Here is a 14,320-nt window from a genome sequence, read left to right as displayed (position 1 = left end):
TCAGTTATTATGCCTTGGAAAGTTTCAGCTTTTTTGGTGAACTTTCAGTGCCAGAAGTGGTTCCAGAGGTTAGCACAGGGTAAGTTTTCCATGAGAAGAAAAAATCTGAGTTCAGCTGATGTTCTTAAAGACCTGTTTATGTTATGCAGATTAGGCAAAACAGTAATGGGAATTGTATAATCGTCCTCTAGCCAAAAATTCAAATTGCTGAATTCAGTCTTCATAAAGGAAACATCTTTCTATTCCTGTCTGTCTTGAACAGTTTAGTACTCAGCCAGTGTTCCTTCTAACTCTGTTTTCCAGTTAATTGCAATACCTGTTCAAAATACATGAAAAATTTACCCTACAGAATATGTAAGTAGTAATGGACTGTGAAGGACAATGGTAAAGAAAACCTTCACTGTGAATGAAGCATGTAAGAGCTTTGTTTTGTGTTTATTTTTTTTCAAGACTCCACAGAACAGCATGACCTGAATCCCACACTATACACAGCAGTGAGATGTTGCTATGCTGAACTGTACTTTCCAATCTTGTTTACAATGAGAGCCACTGCTTTAGTACATCAGTCAAATCACAGGCAGTGGTGACACTAGACATCTCCAAAACAATAGTTAAAATTCCATTACAGCCTAAAATAATGCTAATCTCTACCAATAGAGAAATAAAGTGGCACACCAAAAGAGACCAATACTCCTGTACAGTAAATGTTGAATGATACACTTGAATGGCCATTCCCACAACTGATAGTTTTTCCTGTGTGAAAAACTATTAGATCTGTCGTTCAGTATTCAAAAACCATACTTCAGGATGTTCCTAAATGCCCTAAGAATGAAATCCTTTTAATATTGTTACAGAAGCATGGTTGCACAGACTTTTTCCTAAGTAGAGAAATCAGTTTCAGTAAGTCCCAAGTGTTGTCTTTCCCACTCTCTCACATCTGGCCATTTGTTTCTGCCTCTCCACCACCCCCTGCATTTTTGCAGGCTTTTAAAACCAGATCAAATCCTCAAACTGAGAGGTATTATATTCCACTACTGGGGATTGAGTAGTCAAGAACAATTATAGCTGGAGTATTGCTGCCAAGTGCTTTGTATCATTAAACTGTAGTCTTGGGAAAACATTTTGAGAGCCATTGTACCTCCTCAAAAAAGTAAGCATAGTTAAGTGAAACTAAACTCAACAAATGGTTTAGAAGAGAGACAGTAAGAAAATTTACTTAGCTACTTCTAGGAGAATGGTTTATCCAGATTTATTTTGGATAAATAGGATGAGTTTTGGATATTTGGAAAAAATTGAATAAATATTTTGGTTTTGTTTGCACAGTTAAAGGGAAAGAACAGAACAGTCCTCTTATATTTGTACTGCTGATTATAAAAAGGCAAGTGTCGAACACTAAAGATGTCTACCATCTTTAATCAGGATTATTGAGGGTGAAGGTGGTCTTCTATCAAATAAATACTTCAGATCAGCTTTTTTTTTTTTTTTTGTAATTTGCTGACAACTTTCAAGGTGAGGAATGACATACCTACATAAATTAGATGTCTTTATGTGGTGCAATTTTTCTGTTCTCCTCTTCACCTTTTAAACTGCCTTTATCTTTTCTGCTTTTTTTTCCCCTCATGACGTTCAAATGCTTGCATGCTTAAATATAGAGCCTCCTTGGTATCAAACACACTATTCTATGTATTGTTTCCTTCCTAAAGGGTCAATCCAAGGCTGCACTGCAATTTAATACTCGCATGAGAATTCAGCTTGAGTTCAGGAATTTGTATATGGACCACATTCAGAGTCAATTGAGTTTTACCCGGCAGTTGTTTTTCAGATCTGCATTAAGTTATTCACACCAAATGCTTTTAAGTCCTTTTCCATTGTACTGAATTTTAAATAGTTAAAAGAATGCAAGATGAAAGCAGGGGAATTGTTTGTACTATTTGGAGGCTTTTTTGTTACCTAGATGAGTCAGACAATGTATTTACTTTTTCACCCAGTGTAAGAGAAGATGCACAATACTTTAGTCCAAGGACAAGGTTCAGAAAGGATTGAGAATCTCTACCCGTCCAATCTCTTACTCCTGATAGTGGAAGATAAGCAGCAGATTACTACTGACTTTATTATTACCTAGTTTGTGAACAGAAAGCACAGACTACTATAGCACAATCATTCCTCAAAATGAAAAAATACATCTATATTGTATCCAACCTACTTCAGCTGGAGGTAGGTTGGATACAATTAGCAGAGGAAGCACCCTACTTAGATATGGAATGAAAAAAATTCCAGCCAGGTGTTTTGTGAACAGATAACATTTGGGCTAATTTAGCTATTGATTCTTGTAGTAGGGAAAAAGTTGCAACTACAAAACTAATTTGACTTCCTAAAAGTGAGAATTTAACTGGGAATTCCAATTCTAAATTTTATGCGTACCCAGTCAAGAGACACAAAAATCTACCACATTTGTGTGCCATTAAGAATTACTGGTAATCACTAAGCAGCAAATATTCAGTGAACAACAAGAAAATAAAATTCAAAATATCCAAATATATTATGAAATTCAGCTTATAACCGAAAAATGTGAATATTTAAAGACATTCAACTAATATACAAATCATTATATTCTACTTCATATAAAAGAATGAGAAGGTGTTGAATTCAGTTCCCAAGATTTGGAAATTGAATCACACTATGTGAGAGTCCAGGACTACAGTTCACAAAAAAATTGCTGCAAACTCTGCCCTTTGTACACTTCTTTCAGTGAAACTTCAAATTCACAAATTTATTTCACAGACTTTTAACTAAAGTTATCACATCAATCATCACATTTTAGAATACTTCCTAACATTTCTGCAGGGATTCTTAAACATTAACTTGGAAGAATTAATTATCCATAACAGGCCCGTTGATTAGATGCTTTGTTAATTATGTTGTTCATTTTGTGACAGTCTCGGTTCAGCTCCTGATCACTATCTTTCTATTCTTTGGCAGATTAATAATTTCTGAATCAGAGAAGCACTGTGAAAAGATCACAGAAAACATCTCAGCTCTACAAACAGAACATGAGCGGTCTCAGTCAAGGTCAATAGTGAGCCCAGGAAGGAAGCTCTTATTTCAGCTCTTTGCACAATACCTACTCTGTAGGTAAACAGAAGTGTTCAGTTTAACAACACTGACAGATCTTAACCTTTCCAAGCATACATATTTATTTAATTGCTACATTTAAATCAAAGATATATCCTATGAATAGCTTTTGCAAAGAAAGTGCATGAAGATTTCCTTTGTTTCCTATTTGAATCACTAAGATGAAAGTGAAGGCTGAGGTAGTCATCTTGCTAAAAGGAAATAAAACAAAGAAACCTCTATTTCATTGATAAGAAAGCAGAGCTCTGATCTCCCATGAGCTGCTAACTTTAAAATATTCAACTGAACTGCATAAAGAATAATCCCTGTAGTCACTAAGGACTGCAGTGTGGTTGGCCCTTATGTGATACATGTTCTAAGGCTGGAAAAACAATTTCTACTTACTATGACACCTCTCACATGAAATTCAGATGTAAATGAAGGCCTGTCATTCTGCAGAGAAAGAAATTTTTTTTTCTGTTCTTGTATTTTTGGGCTGAATTTACTCAATGTGCAGTAATAAAGGATAATCCGACCTGTTTTCTTTTGTCCCTAGAATCTCACACATTAATAAAACAGATAATAGTATATTTAGGAAAATACAGTTATCCAGCAGGTTTAGAAAAGCTTAAAAACAGTGCAAGTCACAGAAAGCTTAGCTTTTACCCTAATTAGTTTCTATCAGTTAGTTTCTTCCTTTAGGATGGCCTAGAATTAGGGGTCTTTTTAGGGTTTTTTAGGGTTTCCTGATAAAATATATAATTATTTATCCACAGCCTACATTCCATTCTTTTTGATTTTCCTGTTTTCTCAACATAAAACTACAGAGGAAGTATCTGCATGGCATTTCTGTTGATAAATGCTGCACAATATGCAAAGAATGCGCGTGGTAAGTGAAAATTTAACAAATTTCTCATAATCATTGTTTTAATGCAAAATACTTTGCTTTCTGAGAGGAAAAGTACAATCAGGTTATGAAACACTTGGATTTTTGAACTTTAATCTATATACAGCCAGTAATTTAATTTTGGTAAGTAAAACACATACTGAAATTAGGTTATTGTTTCTTCAATCTCCCATATAATAATCTGAGTTTTTATTGAATATTTCTACATTTAATCCCACTGTAAAGATAAGCTATACGTAGCTACATAGCTGCCGTGTTGGACAGGTACTTCCACATTGAAGTCAGAAGGATTTTTGCCTTAATCAGAATGTTACGCCACACAATTTTCTCTGAGAAGGCACAGTCTTTGTAACAATCACATGGATCATCTAATTAGCCTAATGAATCATTACGATTAGAAACAATTTTCAATTTCAAAAGCCATGTTAATAGCTTAATCACTGAACACACCCCAGAAGATACAGCACACATATTCACTATTAATATTCATAGTATTCTTATAAGGACCAGACCTAAGGTTATCTGTCAGCAAAATTGACTAGTTTTGAATTTGTCCATGTGAATAAACAAGAAAGCCCAATTGTTTCAAGGTTGTGTATGCAGAAACATGCTGATGTGAATTTGGTATCTAGTTACGCAGACATCAACTACAGAACTGAAACAATCTATTTTACCATTTTATTACTTTACTTAATTTTTACCTAGCTTGTCTTGCAAACATGTTTATTATTTCTAGTTACGAGCTGCAGTGTCGAGTGCTACAGGATTCCCGTGGCTCTGGAAACCTCCCAGAGCTTTGCATTTCAGAGTCACACATATTCCGAGTTGGGAGGACCCAGAAGGATCACGGAACCCAACCTTGAGTGAACGGCCCTTACGGGGATCGAACCTCCGAGCCTGGAGTTATTAGCACCAAGCTCCAATCATTTTTAACCTACACCACTGGTCTGTGTCACAGAAATTGAGATTTCCCTAACATCTGCCCTCGAGAACATCTGGTTGGCAGATGAGGAAAACATTTCTACGCACAGAGCTTTTTGAGTTTTTTTCCGGAATCATTTCGGCACCACAGCCTTCACTGCGGCGCTCGGCTGTACACGGCAGTGCTCGCTCCCTCCAGGGGGGCTCAGCGCGATTCCCGAGGCCGTTTCTGGACCCCGTACCCGCGGGCTCTCAGCCCGGCCGCTGACCTGGGGCCGCCCGCAGCCGCTGTCCCTCACGCCGGGGCGGTCGCGGCCGCCGCGCTCCCGCCGCGGGCCGGAGCCCCCGGACCCGCAGGAGCCGCAGCCGCCGGCCCAGGGCGGCGGGACGGCCGGTGGGTGGTGCCGGGGCGCGGGGAGCGGTGCCGGGCCCCGCCGGGAGGGCGCTGGGATGGCAGCGGGGCCGCCTCGCGTAGAGCGGCGCGGAGCGCGGCCCCGCCTGCCCTCAGGTGTCCGCTCCTGACTGCGAGCTGGGCGTGGGACATGCGAGGGGCTTGTAGCGGACTGCGGATGGAGTGCTCGAATGCTTCGGGCCCGAGCTCCAGAAGGATGAGGAGGAATCTAGGAAATGAAAAATAAAGCTGCCCGTGAGCTCCAGCAGAGCTGTGGGCACGCTGTGCTGGTGGCGGTGCGTGTGGAGGAGTCGGCACATGTGACACTGCTGAAGGCACACAGGCCATCAGGAACTCCTGGTGATTAACTTGAGTGTGAGACATCAAAACCACCTCTGACACCGTGTTTGACAGTGTGTATAAATACTGTCTTACATGGTTTCTGTCGTGCACAAAAATGGCTTTCTCATGTGCTTGCTCTGATGTCTCGCTCTCTCTAAAACAGTACATGGTAATGAGAGCAAAAAGAGAAAGTAGTGTCCTGCACAATGAAAGTTGTAGTTTACCTGCTGAAAGTGTGCAGTGTAAGTCCAGCTAGCTCCTGAAACTACAGCTGAACATTTGTGAATTGTCTGCAGTTGAGAACAAGAAAATTATTTATGGCTGCAATCATTTTGCAAATACTAAAATTCTTAAAGAAGGGTAGAAATAGTAATTGGAAGTAACAACCTGAAATTCTATATACTAGATTAATAAAAATTGTTTAATAACACCAGGGTTTTTTAATTAGTTGAACAACCCTTACAAAATCTAGTCAGCTGTTTCCTAAAAAGATACACAGATGGTACTGTGCTGATGGTTACTGCTTTGTCCTTTTACCAAAGGATACCTTGCTTAGTCTGTTTCATTTCAGTAACTGTTCAGAGCTCTTTAGAATATTTGTAGCACAAAGTGTATTATGATGAGTAGAATAACCTCGCAAGATAAATGAATTAAAAAGATAAAGTATCATGCTTTACGTAAGTATAATCATACTTAATTTAATGACTGGCTTTAGTGCTGTAATTATGTTCTTATTTACAGAAGAGTCTACAGCTGTAGAGAAGACGATGAGGCCTCTTAACAGACTGAATATTCATTCTGCATTCTGGATTTTGGCATCAATAGCTGTGACATACTACTTTGATTTTTTAAAAAATATTAAAGAAACTATGCAAACAGATAGGTAAGGTATCTTTTCTTACAAAAAGGCGTGTTTTAGTCCTATAATCATACCCAGTTTGTTACACCTGGTCACTATTTTAAATCATGAATGAGCAAGATCTGCAGTAGGAATAGAGAAACCTGGGGCTGTTCAGCCTGGAGAAGAGAAGGCTCAGAGGCATTTTGTCAATGCATGTAAATACCTGCAGGGAGGGTGCAAAGAAGACAGAGCCAGGCTCTTTCCAGTGGTGTCTAGGACAGGACCAGAGGCACTGGGCACAAAATGAAATGGAGGAGCTTCCCTCTGAAGATCAGGAAACTTTTTTACTGTCAGGGTGACTGAGCACTGAACAGGTTGCCCAGGTAGATTGTGGGGTCTCTGTCTTTAGACATAGTCAAAAGCCATCTGGACATGATTGTGGGCAACTGGCAGTCGCTGAGCTTGCTTGAGCAGGGAGGTTGGACGGGATGAGCACCTAAGCTGATAATAGTGAACTAATTTTAAAGTAAATACAATGCTTAAATTCGCTACAATTAGTTTTTTCTCTATAAACTCTACTGAGCCACCTTTGTACACGCAAATTTCGCTCTGGTACCAGACATTTTAATACTGTGCGTTCAAGTTTTAAGTCCAAGAAATAGCTGCCTGTTCTGTTGGAAGTATTAAGGTTTTTATTTAATTTTTTTATAATTAACCCTCTGAAATTAATCCTTGGAGCTCAAAGAGAAGTTCATTTCTCTAGAAGATCTGTAGATGATTTTGAGTAGGTCAGCAAAAGATTGGTGAAATAATTTCTGTGAAGTAATTTTTATTTCTAGTCTATTTCTTTTCTGTTAAATTATTTTCAATGGGACTGATGTGTGTTAAATGTTTTTAGATAGCTTCAGCTGGAAGTGCTTTTACAACACATTGCTGTTGTCATTGTTGTATCAGTACGTGGAAGCTGCACAGGGCTCTGTGCTGGGAGGTTCTCTGGAGCTGCTCTCCCAGGCTAGTTACACCCTTCACACACCTGACTGCAAAAACAAAACCAGTGACTCCAAGGTGTAATCAAAATTTGGGGTCAGGACCTTGTCTTCCTGCACTGCTTGTCTAGGTAGGTCATGGCAACAGTTCTCTTAGTGCAGGATTCTCTGTTGGTAGGATTTCAAAGTAGCATATTATGTTTGCTGTACCATTCCAGAGCACATGTTGCCTGAGTAGGAAGATCCTTGATTCCCCTTTGTAATTTAGTAATCAAGTTATGGTAAGATTTCATTTTTCAAAATTCGGATAAGATTTTATTAAAGTGCATCTTCCTCCCAGGTTGCCTTATCTGAACTAGTCTTGAAGTCAAAGAGGCTCTAAAGTGTGTCTCCCTAAGCAATCACATATCCTGTGTTTTTGTGATTCTGAGTTTAAAATTCTGGATTTCTCCATGGTTTTCTTCAGCAGGTATAAAGAATAATCTTCATGCTTCTTGTTAAATTTGAGAGCTCCCAAACTGAAACCATATTAAAGCTTTCTGCAGCATTTCTGTTGCACAAAGATCACCAGTCTAATTTATAGTGAAGAGCACAGTTGGAGTGGAGCCTATTTTATTTTATTAGTGACAAAGGGGTTTTGGTGTGGTGGTATAGCAGATTCCTAACAAGATCTGTCACATTGAATTTCCAAAATACTTGAGGGGACAATATTTGAAAGGAATGTTTCTTTGCAAAATTAAACTCAGTTGTTTTATATTAGACAGCTTTTAAGGGCAAAAAGTGTTTTATAAGATTAATTTAAGGTAAAACCTACAGGAACTCTAGGCCACAATCTGTGTTTTTAACAGATATTGCCTGTTCTGTTTGTCAGCTGGAGTGAAGATTACTGTGCAAACTGCAGTGTGACTGTGCTAAACATGGTTTAATGTGCATTTCTTCCTGCAGCTGGTGGCTTCCCTGTGGCACTTGTTTATTGGCTGCATGTTTATCTGTTGCCTTTTACTGCATACTGTATCTTGAGTGGTACTGTGGAATTCAGGACTATGAGGAACAGTACCCTGCACTGATTCCTATCACAACAGCTACCTTTATAGCAGCAGCAATTTGGTGAGTTCAAACACTGTGTGCAAACTTTTGCTAAACCTGTGCAAGTCTGTGTGTTAATGGGCTCATTTTATAATTTCTGTAATTCTGCTATGTGTATTGGTGACAGTACCAGTTCTATGTATAATTTCATAATTTCTTTCACTTTCAACTTTCATCCATAAAGCAAGAGTTGCAACAATTGAAACTTTATGTTGTGTACTTGGAGATGTACTGGATCTTTTCTATCTTGAAAATTTAGGGTAAAACTGAAGTTGTCTTTGTTAGTGTAAATTTCTCACCTCTGGCACTACTTGTGTAGTTTACAAATTAAGACAAAGGTGCACTCTCTCTATCTGAGAAAAAATTCAGTTCAATCAGTTTCTGTCAGAGTTCTTCATCATCAAACAATCTATAAGTAGCAAACGTACAGAAAATTATAGACTTCTGACTCTTGCCATATGAGCTTTAAGGGTTTATATTTGGTCTGAGAATGGTACTTTGAGTAAGAGTTGCTTTATTTATGAGATTATATGAGTCAGAACTGAGCAAATGTGAATGAAGAAAACTACATACATTGTGCCAGTTAATTTATTTGCTTTCTGCATGAAAATTGATTTCCTTTTGTTTAGCTGTTGTTTTGGAGCATCAGTCAGTATTTTTTGCAATAGTGAAAAAAAGAAAGATTGAAGAAAATAAAGGTTCCCTGTGGTTTATAATTAGTTAAATCTATAATTCTTGTAGGTCAGTTGTAAAATAAGTTGGTTTTCCCCCATCTCTTCAGTTAACTGAAATCTGTCTGGATGAAAGTTCAGATTAAGGCTTCTCTCAGCTGTCATGTATGCCATGGAAAAATCAAAGAGTAGGTCATTTTCAGAGGCTTCAGATAGAGATTTTCTGAAAGTAAAAGGTATCTTTACCCTTTACCCTTGATGTCTTTTGTTTTCAGAAACAAAGAAGTATATTTCCAGGTTAAGTAACTTAAATCTTATTTCCTCTTTTTACATGTTTCCTTTGTATGCCTGGTGTTTCTGTAATTTGACAACTGAACTTACCAAATACTTTCTGCTTTTATTCACAGTTTCAATGTTGCCTTGTGGCCTGTCTGGTCATTTTTGACACCTGTGTTGCTCTTCATTCAGTTCATGGGTGTTGTGATGCTTGTGTCACTCCTGGGATAAGCCCTTCAGGTAAGTAATTGAATTTTTTAAGCACATAAAAGTACTTATCTTGTTGTGGGAACTGCTTTGTTAGACATTTAAGGATTGGGAGGCTATTTAGGGGTTCCTTCTCTAGGTTTTGTGGACATTCTTCAAATTGTGACATTTTGTGGCATATAGAGTAACCAGAGAACATGCAATTATCCAAAGGGGAAGAATATCCTTTCCACTCCTCTAAAATTCCATTCTAGACATTGAAAGAAACATTAGTGAGAATGGATGGTTTGGGGATGTATAGGCCAAAAACCTGCAGCTTTTACCTAGACCGGGAGAATTTCTTACTAAAGCTGTTTGACCTGATAGTAAAAGGGAGAAGATATCAACATACATGTACAAAGGCCTTCTCTATTTTTTAAAAGTAAAAATCTTTGTCATATCTTTGTCTTCAAGTGTGCTGTTTTCATTTTCTGTGATGCACAGCCAAGATCAACCTGCTGTGTGGAATATTGCCAGATACGAGAAGTTCTTTGTTCTTTCTAAAAAGAACTTTTCAAAGGCCAACCCATCTGTTTTGTTGACTTGAAAAATGCATTCTCAATAATTAGCACATCTTTTGTTAGGATGTACTTATCAAATGAATCCAGTGAAATGTAAAAAGCTAAGGATGACACCAAACACAGCTCAGCAAACAGGGTAAAGGATGTCCCCTGTATCACAGGTGTCTCATGCCATTCAGGGAAGCTACTCCTTCAGCAGGTCTTGTTTGTTCTACTTCTCAAAGGAGTGAGGAGAAAGCCTGTTTGGCTTTGCTTGCCACCACAAATCCTTTCTGGTGAGGAGATCCCTCAACAATTTTAGGAGTGCAGAAAAAAGAAAGCTGTGCTGGACTGCTGGATTTAGTGTGTAGTGTCTTGTACTGACAAAGTTGTAGGCAAAAAGTGTTTAATGTCTGGGATGGTGAAACTCAGATTTTTGGGGTTTTTTTAATAAAAAACTGAACCACTGTTGCATTTTCCCCCTCTAGTTTTGAGATATCAAGAAACCTGATTTTTAAGGTGATAATTAACTTCTTCTCTGACAAAACTCAGACTTCTGAAAAATACAAAACTTAATTCAGAACCTCTTTACTGTGGCAACTTGAGTCATACTTGCTGATACAAATGTGTCCATGTTTGTTGGTTCTGTCGTTAGCCCTGTTCTGTCTCTGTACTTGAAGTGTGTGGGGAAGTTCTGTATTAGGTCAAATAATTATTTGCCTAATAATTAGGGACAGGTTATTACTTGATGTTCCAAAGTCATTAATTCATTTAGTACATGATACAGCTTCTGCAGTATGTATAGAACCTTCAAAGATTTTTGCTAAATTTGTATTTTTTTTTTTTGTTTTCTTTCAGTTTCATGTGAAGGACTCAAGTAACTGTAATCCTGCAAAGTGTATGTCACTTTTGTTACATTCCAGTACTTCTGTTGTTTCTAATACTGCCTGTTTGCTCTAATACAGTAATTCTTAATCTACTTGATTTATAAACCAATGGACATAACCATAGGAAAAAGGAACTGATTAGTCAATAATTGGAAGATAAATATGTTTTACATCTCTTAGTAACATGAAGCCTTTAATTTTGTAAAGCTTTGTAAAGCTTCTATTTATATTTGAGTATTAAGCACATGGGTAGTAAGTTATAGCACCATAGAATAGTTATTGTTTAAAGGGACCTTTAAATATTATCTCTGGGGGCCTCAGAGGTCACCTACTCAAACTTCCTGTTCAAATCATGTTGTTTGATTTGGAAGTAAGTGATACTTAAATCAAGTGTTGTGGGGTTTTAATAGTATGTCTTTCCATTTGAATTGACAGGTAAAATACTGTTATCTAGAACCTGTGTTTGTACTTGTAAACTTACTTACATGAGACATTTCTTGATCTCTTAAATTTCTGCTGTTATATGTCTTACCATGTAGGAAATACTTTATTATCTAACGTCTTAAATTCAGATCTGCTAGTGTTTAAAAAAATGTATGGATAGGGGTAAGGGAAAGCTGGTTGACATTTGGCCATCAATTAAATAAATAAATTCTACTTGTGCTCATACACTTTTTCCACAGCCAAAGGTGGATGATCAAGCTGTGAATAACCAGCAACACAATGAACAATATTAACACTACACAAGAAATTTGGAGCATACATTAAATTATTTTGATGTATGCACTGTTTTTCAGTATTCAGGTTGTTTTTTCTTCTGTAAATCAAATTTTCATTCTTAATAGTGCCTGTTAATGAAGTTGCAATTTTCCTTACTCAGCAGTGAAGAGGCTGATATTAACTTAAAAGCTACTAGTTATACTCAGTTGGGAAAATAAAATAACATTTTATTTTTGTTAAGTGTCTGTTCATGTTGACTGAGATACTTAACTGCCTGAAGACCTGAGCACCATCTGTTTGCTAGACCACTTTATGTAGATCCTTGTGTAAATACTTTTCCACACATGCCTTTTGGAAAATAGGAGAATGTAGATATTGGGTATTGAAACCTGTTAAAATCTATTCCTTGTGAGTGTTGCTTAAAGTCTGGACTGTCAAAGGGTACTGTGCTCTTCATTCTGACTTCCAAATTTACACTATTGCTGAACACATGGAATGTTTAGTAATGAAAGAGATACCATTGTCTTTGGTTGTTACTGTTTCATTAATGAAAAAAGTTGCAATCTAACGGTATGTAATACAAAGGATCAGACCAACCAAAATAAAGTGCATTTAGCACTACTTGAAGTAGTTTGTAGGGTAAGTTAACAGCTTGGTTTGTTTAAATGTAATATTTACGTTTGCCAAAACCAGTCATGCTTCACATCTTTAAAGTGTAAGTTGCTTCTCTTCAGGTCTTCAGTTTTTAAAAGGTTTTACCAATTTTATGTCTGCTTACACAGGTACATTTGAGCAACTTTCTTTATTATAATATTTAAAATGCAGTATTGCTCAGGGATGGTTTTTATAGCTGTATTTTTATTTGTCAGCTCTATAAATGCTCTAGGTGTTTTAAGTTGCCTTGTGATCTGAATTAAAATTACCTATTTGCTACATGATTTTTTAATTCATTCTTCTGAACATCTTAATAAACTTTATACAAAAATGATCAATAGTTGTTCAATATTTAATTGTTTGACCATCTAATTACACTTTCTTGGAGACTTCCACCCCATCTCATTGCTTTTTCTATAAAACTTCTATAGATGTTCATGTAGATTTTAAATACTGTACTTGACTCAGAGTATCTTTGTCTTTCATGCCCCTTCAGCTGGGTTTATTGACGCTATAGTAACACTCTGTTCACCTCTGGAGTAGCCATCTGACTACTTTGATGTCTTGAGAATTCCAGGTAGAAATACTCGTTGTGCAAAGTTCAGCAAAGTCTTTCAGTAACAGATCTGAGTATCCAACACAACACTCATTCACTTATGTGCTCAAAAGGAAGTAGTGGCAAATCTGGTAAGAATTAAAACAATGCTTGTTTTAATTGTTGTAACCTGACACAGTGCTGCTGCCACTTCTGTGAACTCCTTGCTTTTGTTATTTTCCTTACCACCAAATAAAGAATTTAGGGCAAGAGAGTAGAAAGAGGTAGCATAATAATTCCCTGAAAAAAACGTGAGGCAATTGAAATTCCTGCCTCTACTAAAGCTTGAATGTATTCTCTTAGTACAGACCACCATAGGTATCTTCTGTATCCATTTACCTTATTTCATGTCAGGATGAGAATGTGTACCAGCACCAAAGAGCTTTCCTTTACAGGTGACAAGGGATGCTCTTGGATAATTTGAAGTAAAATAGTCCATGCAGTGAGGATTATTTATCACAGTTACCCATAGAAGCTCTGTAAAATGGAAACATCTTCCTTAGTTTTTTAAAGGTTACATCATATGAGATAGAGCTAGGATTTGTCAATTCCACAATGCCATTTGTGATAACAAGGGATGTAGCTGTGAGCTAGAGGTGGTTGAAGCCTGACTGTTTGACTAGTCATGCTTTTGACTTAATAGGCCAGATGGAAACATAGGGCTTGCTTCCTGTTAAGTGTATTCCTCAAAAGGAAAATTTGCAGAGAGCTTAAAATACTTGTTTATTGAGAACAGGACAAAATGAATAAAGGACAGGAACTACTTCTTTATGTTTACCTAAATAGGTGATTGTCCAGAATTCACTCATTCCACCTTTCTGTGATTTTGGTTTTCTTCCCTGTTTTTTAAGAGGCTTATGAACCCCAGACACTTATATGTAAGTTCAAAAGTGTCCTTTGTTAGATGAGAAAAACCTCTCTATTAATTTCTGGCTTCAGAAGAGAAAAAGCTTAAAATTATTTCTTTGCCAGAGGAAGTGGAGTAAAATAGATGCTGTATTTTCAATATATAATTTTTTAAAATTGTAGTTGAACTAGTGGCTTAATTTCATGCAAGGTGTGGGTCATTCACTGTAAAAACCAATATTTTGGGTAATCAATATGCAACCAACAGGTACAGAGCAAAAATGTAAGACCCACTTTGCCAGAACAAGGACCAGTCTCTCTTGGTGTTTGGCCTCCAAGC

General features: G+C 37.3%; 1 protein-coding gene across 1 annotated transcript; it reads left to right on the top strand.

Annotated features, from left to right (window-relative positions):
• The first annotated feature begins 6,340 nt into the window (after window positions 1-6,340).
• On the top strand, window positions 6,341-12,873 carry TMEM128 (transmembrane protein 128). Its single transcript, XM_041402810.1, has 4 exons — window positions 6,341-6,555; window positions 8,445-8,606; window positions 9,664-9,772; window positions 11,137-12,873. Exons 1-3 carry the CDS (start codon window positions 6,341-6,343, stop codon window positions 9,761-9,763), a joined length of 477 nt encoding a protein of 158 aa, XP_041258744.1. The 3' UTR covers window positions 9,764-9,772; window positions 11,137-12,873.
• Window positions 12,874-14,320: the final 1,447 nt, after the last annotated feature.

Source organism: Onychostruthus taczanowskii, unplaced genomic scaffold, assembly GCF_017590055.1.
Source record: "Onychostruthus taczanowskii isolate IOZ18803 unplaced genomic scaffold, ASM1759005v1 scaffold2, whole genome shotgun sequence".
Lineage (NCBI taxonomy): Eukaryota > Metazoa > Chordata > Aves > Passeriformes > Passeridae > Onychostruthus > Onychostruthus taczanowskii.
This window is presented reverse-complemented; position numbering and strand designations above follow the sequence as displayed.

What these genes read in the sequence shown, in the direction of transcription:
- TMEM128 (XM_041402810.1), top strand. Translation starts at nt 6,341, where the DNA reads ATGCTTTACGTAAGTATAATCATACTTAATTTAATGACTGGCTTTAGT. An exon ending in GAAACTATGCAAACAGATAG is followed by an intron (nt 6,556 to 8,444) that starts GTAAGGTATCTT and finishes TTCTTCCTGCAG; the next exon opens with CTGGTGGCTTCCCTGTGGCA. An exon ending in TTTATAGCAGCAGCAATTTG is followed by an intron (nt 8,607 to 9,663) that starts GTGAGTTCAAAC and finishes TTTTATTCACAG; the next exon opens with TTTCAATGTTGCCTTGTGGC.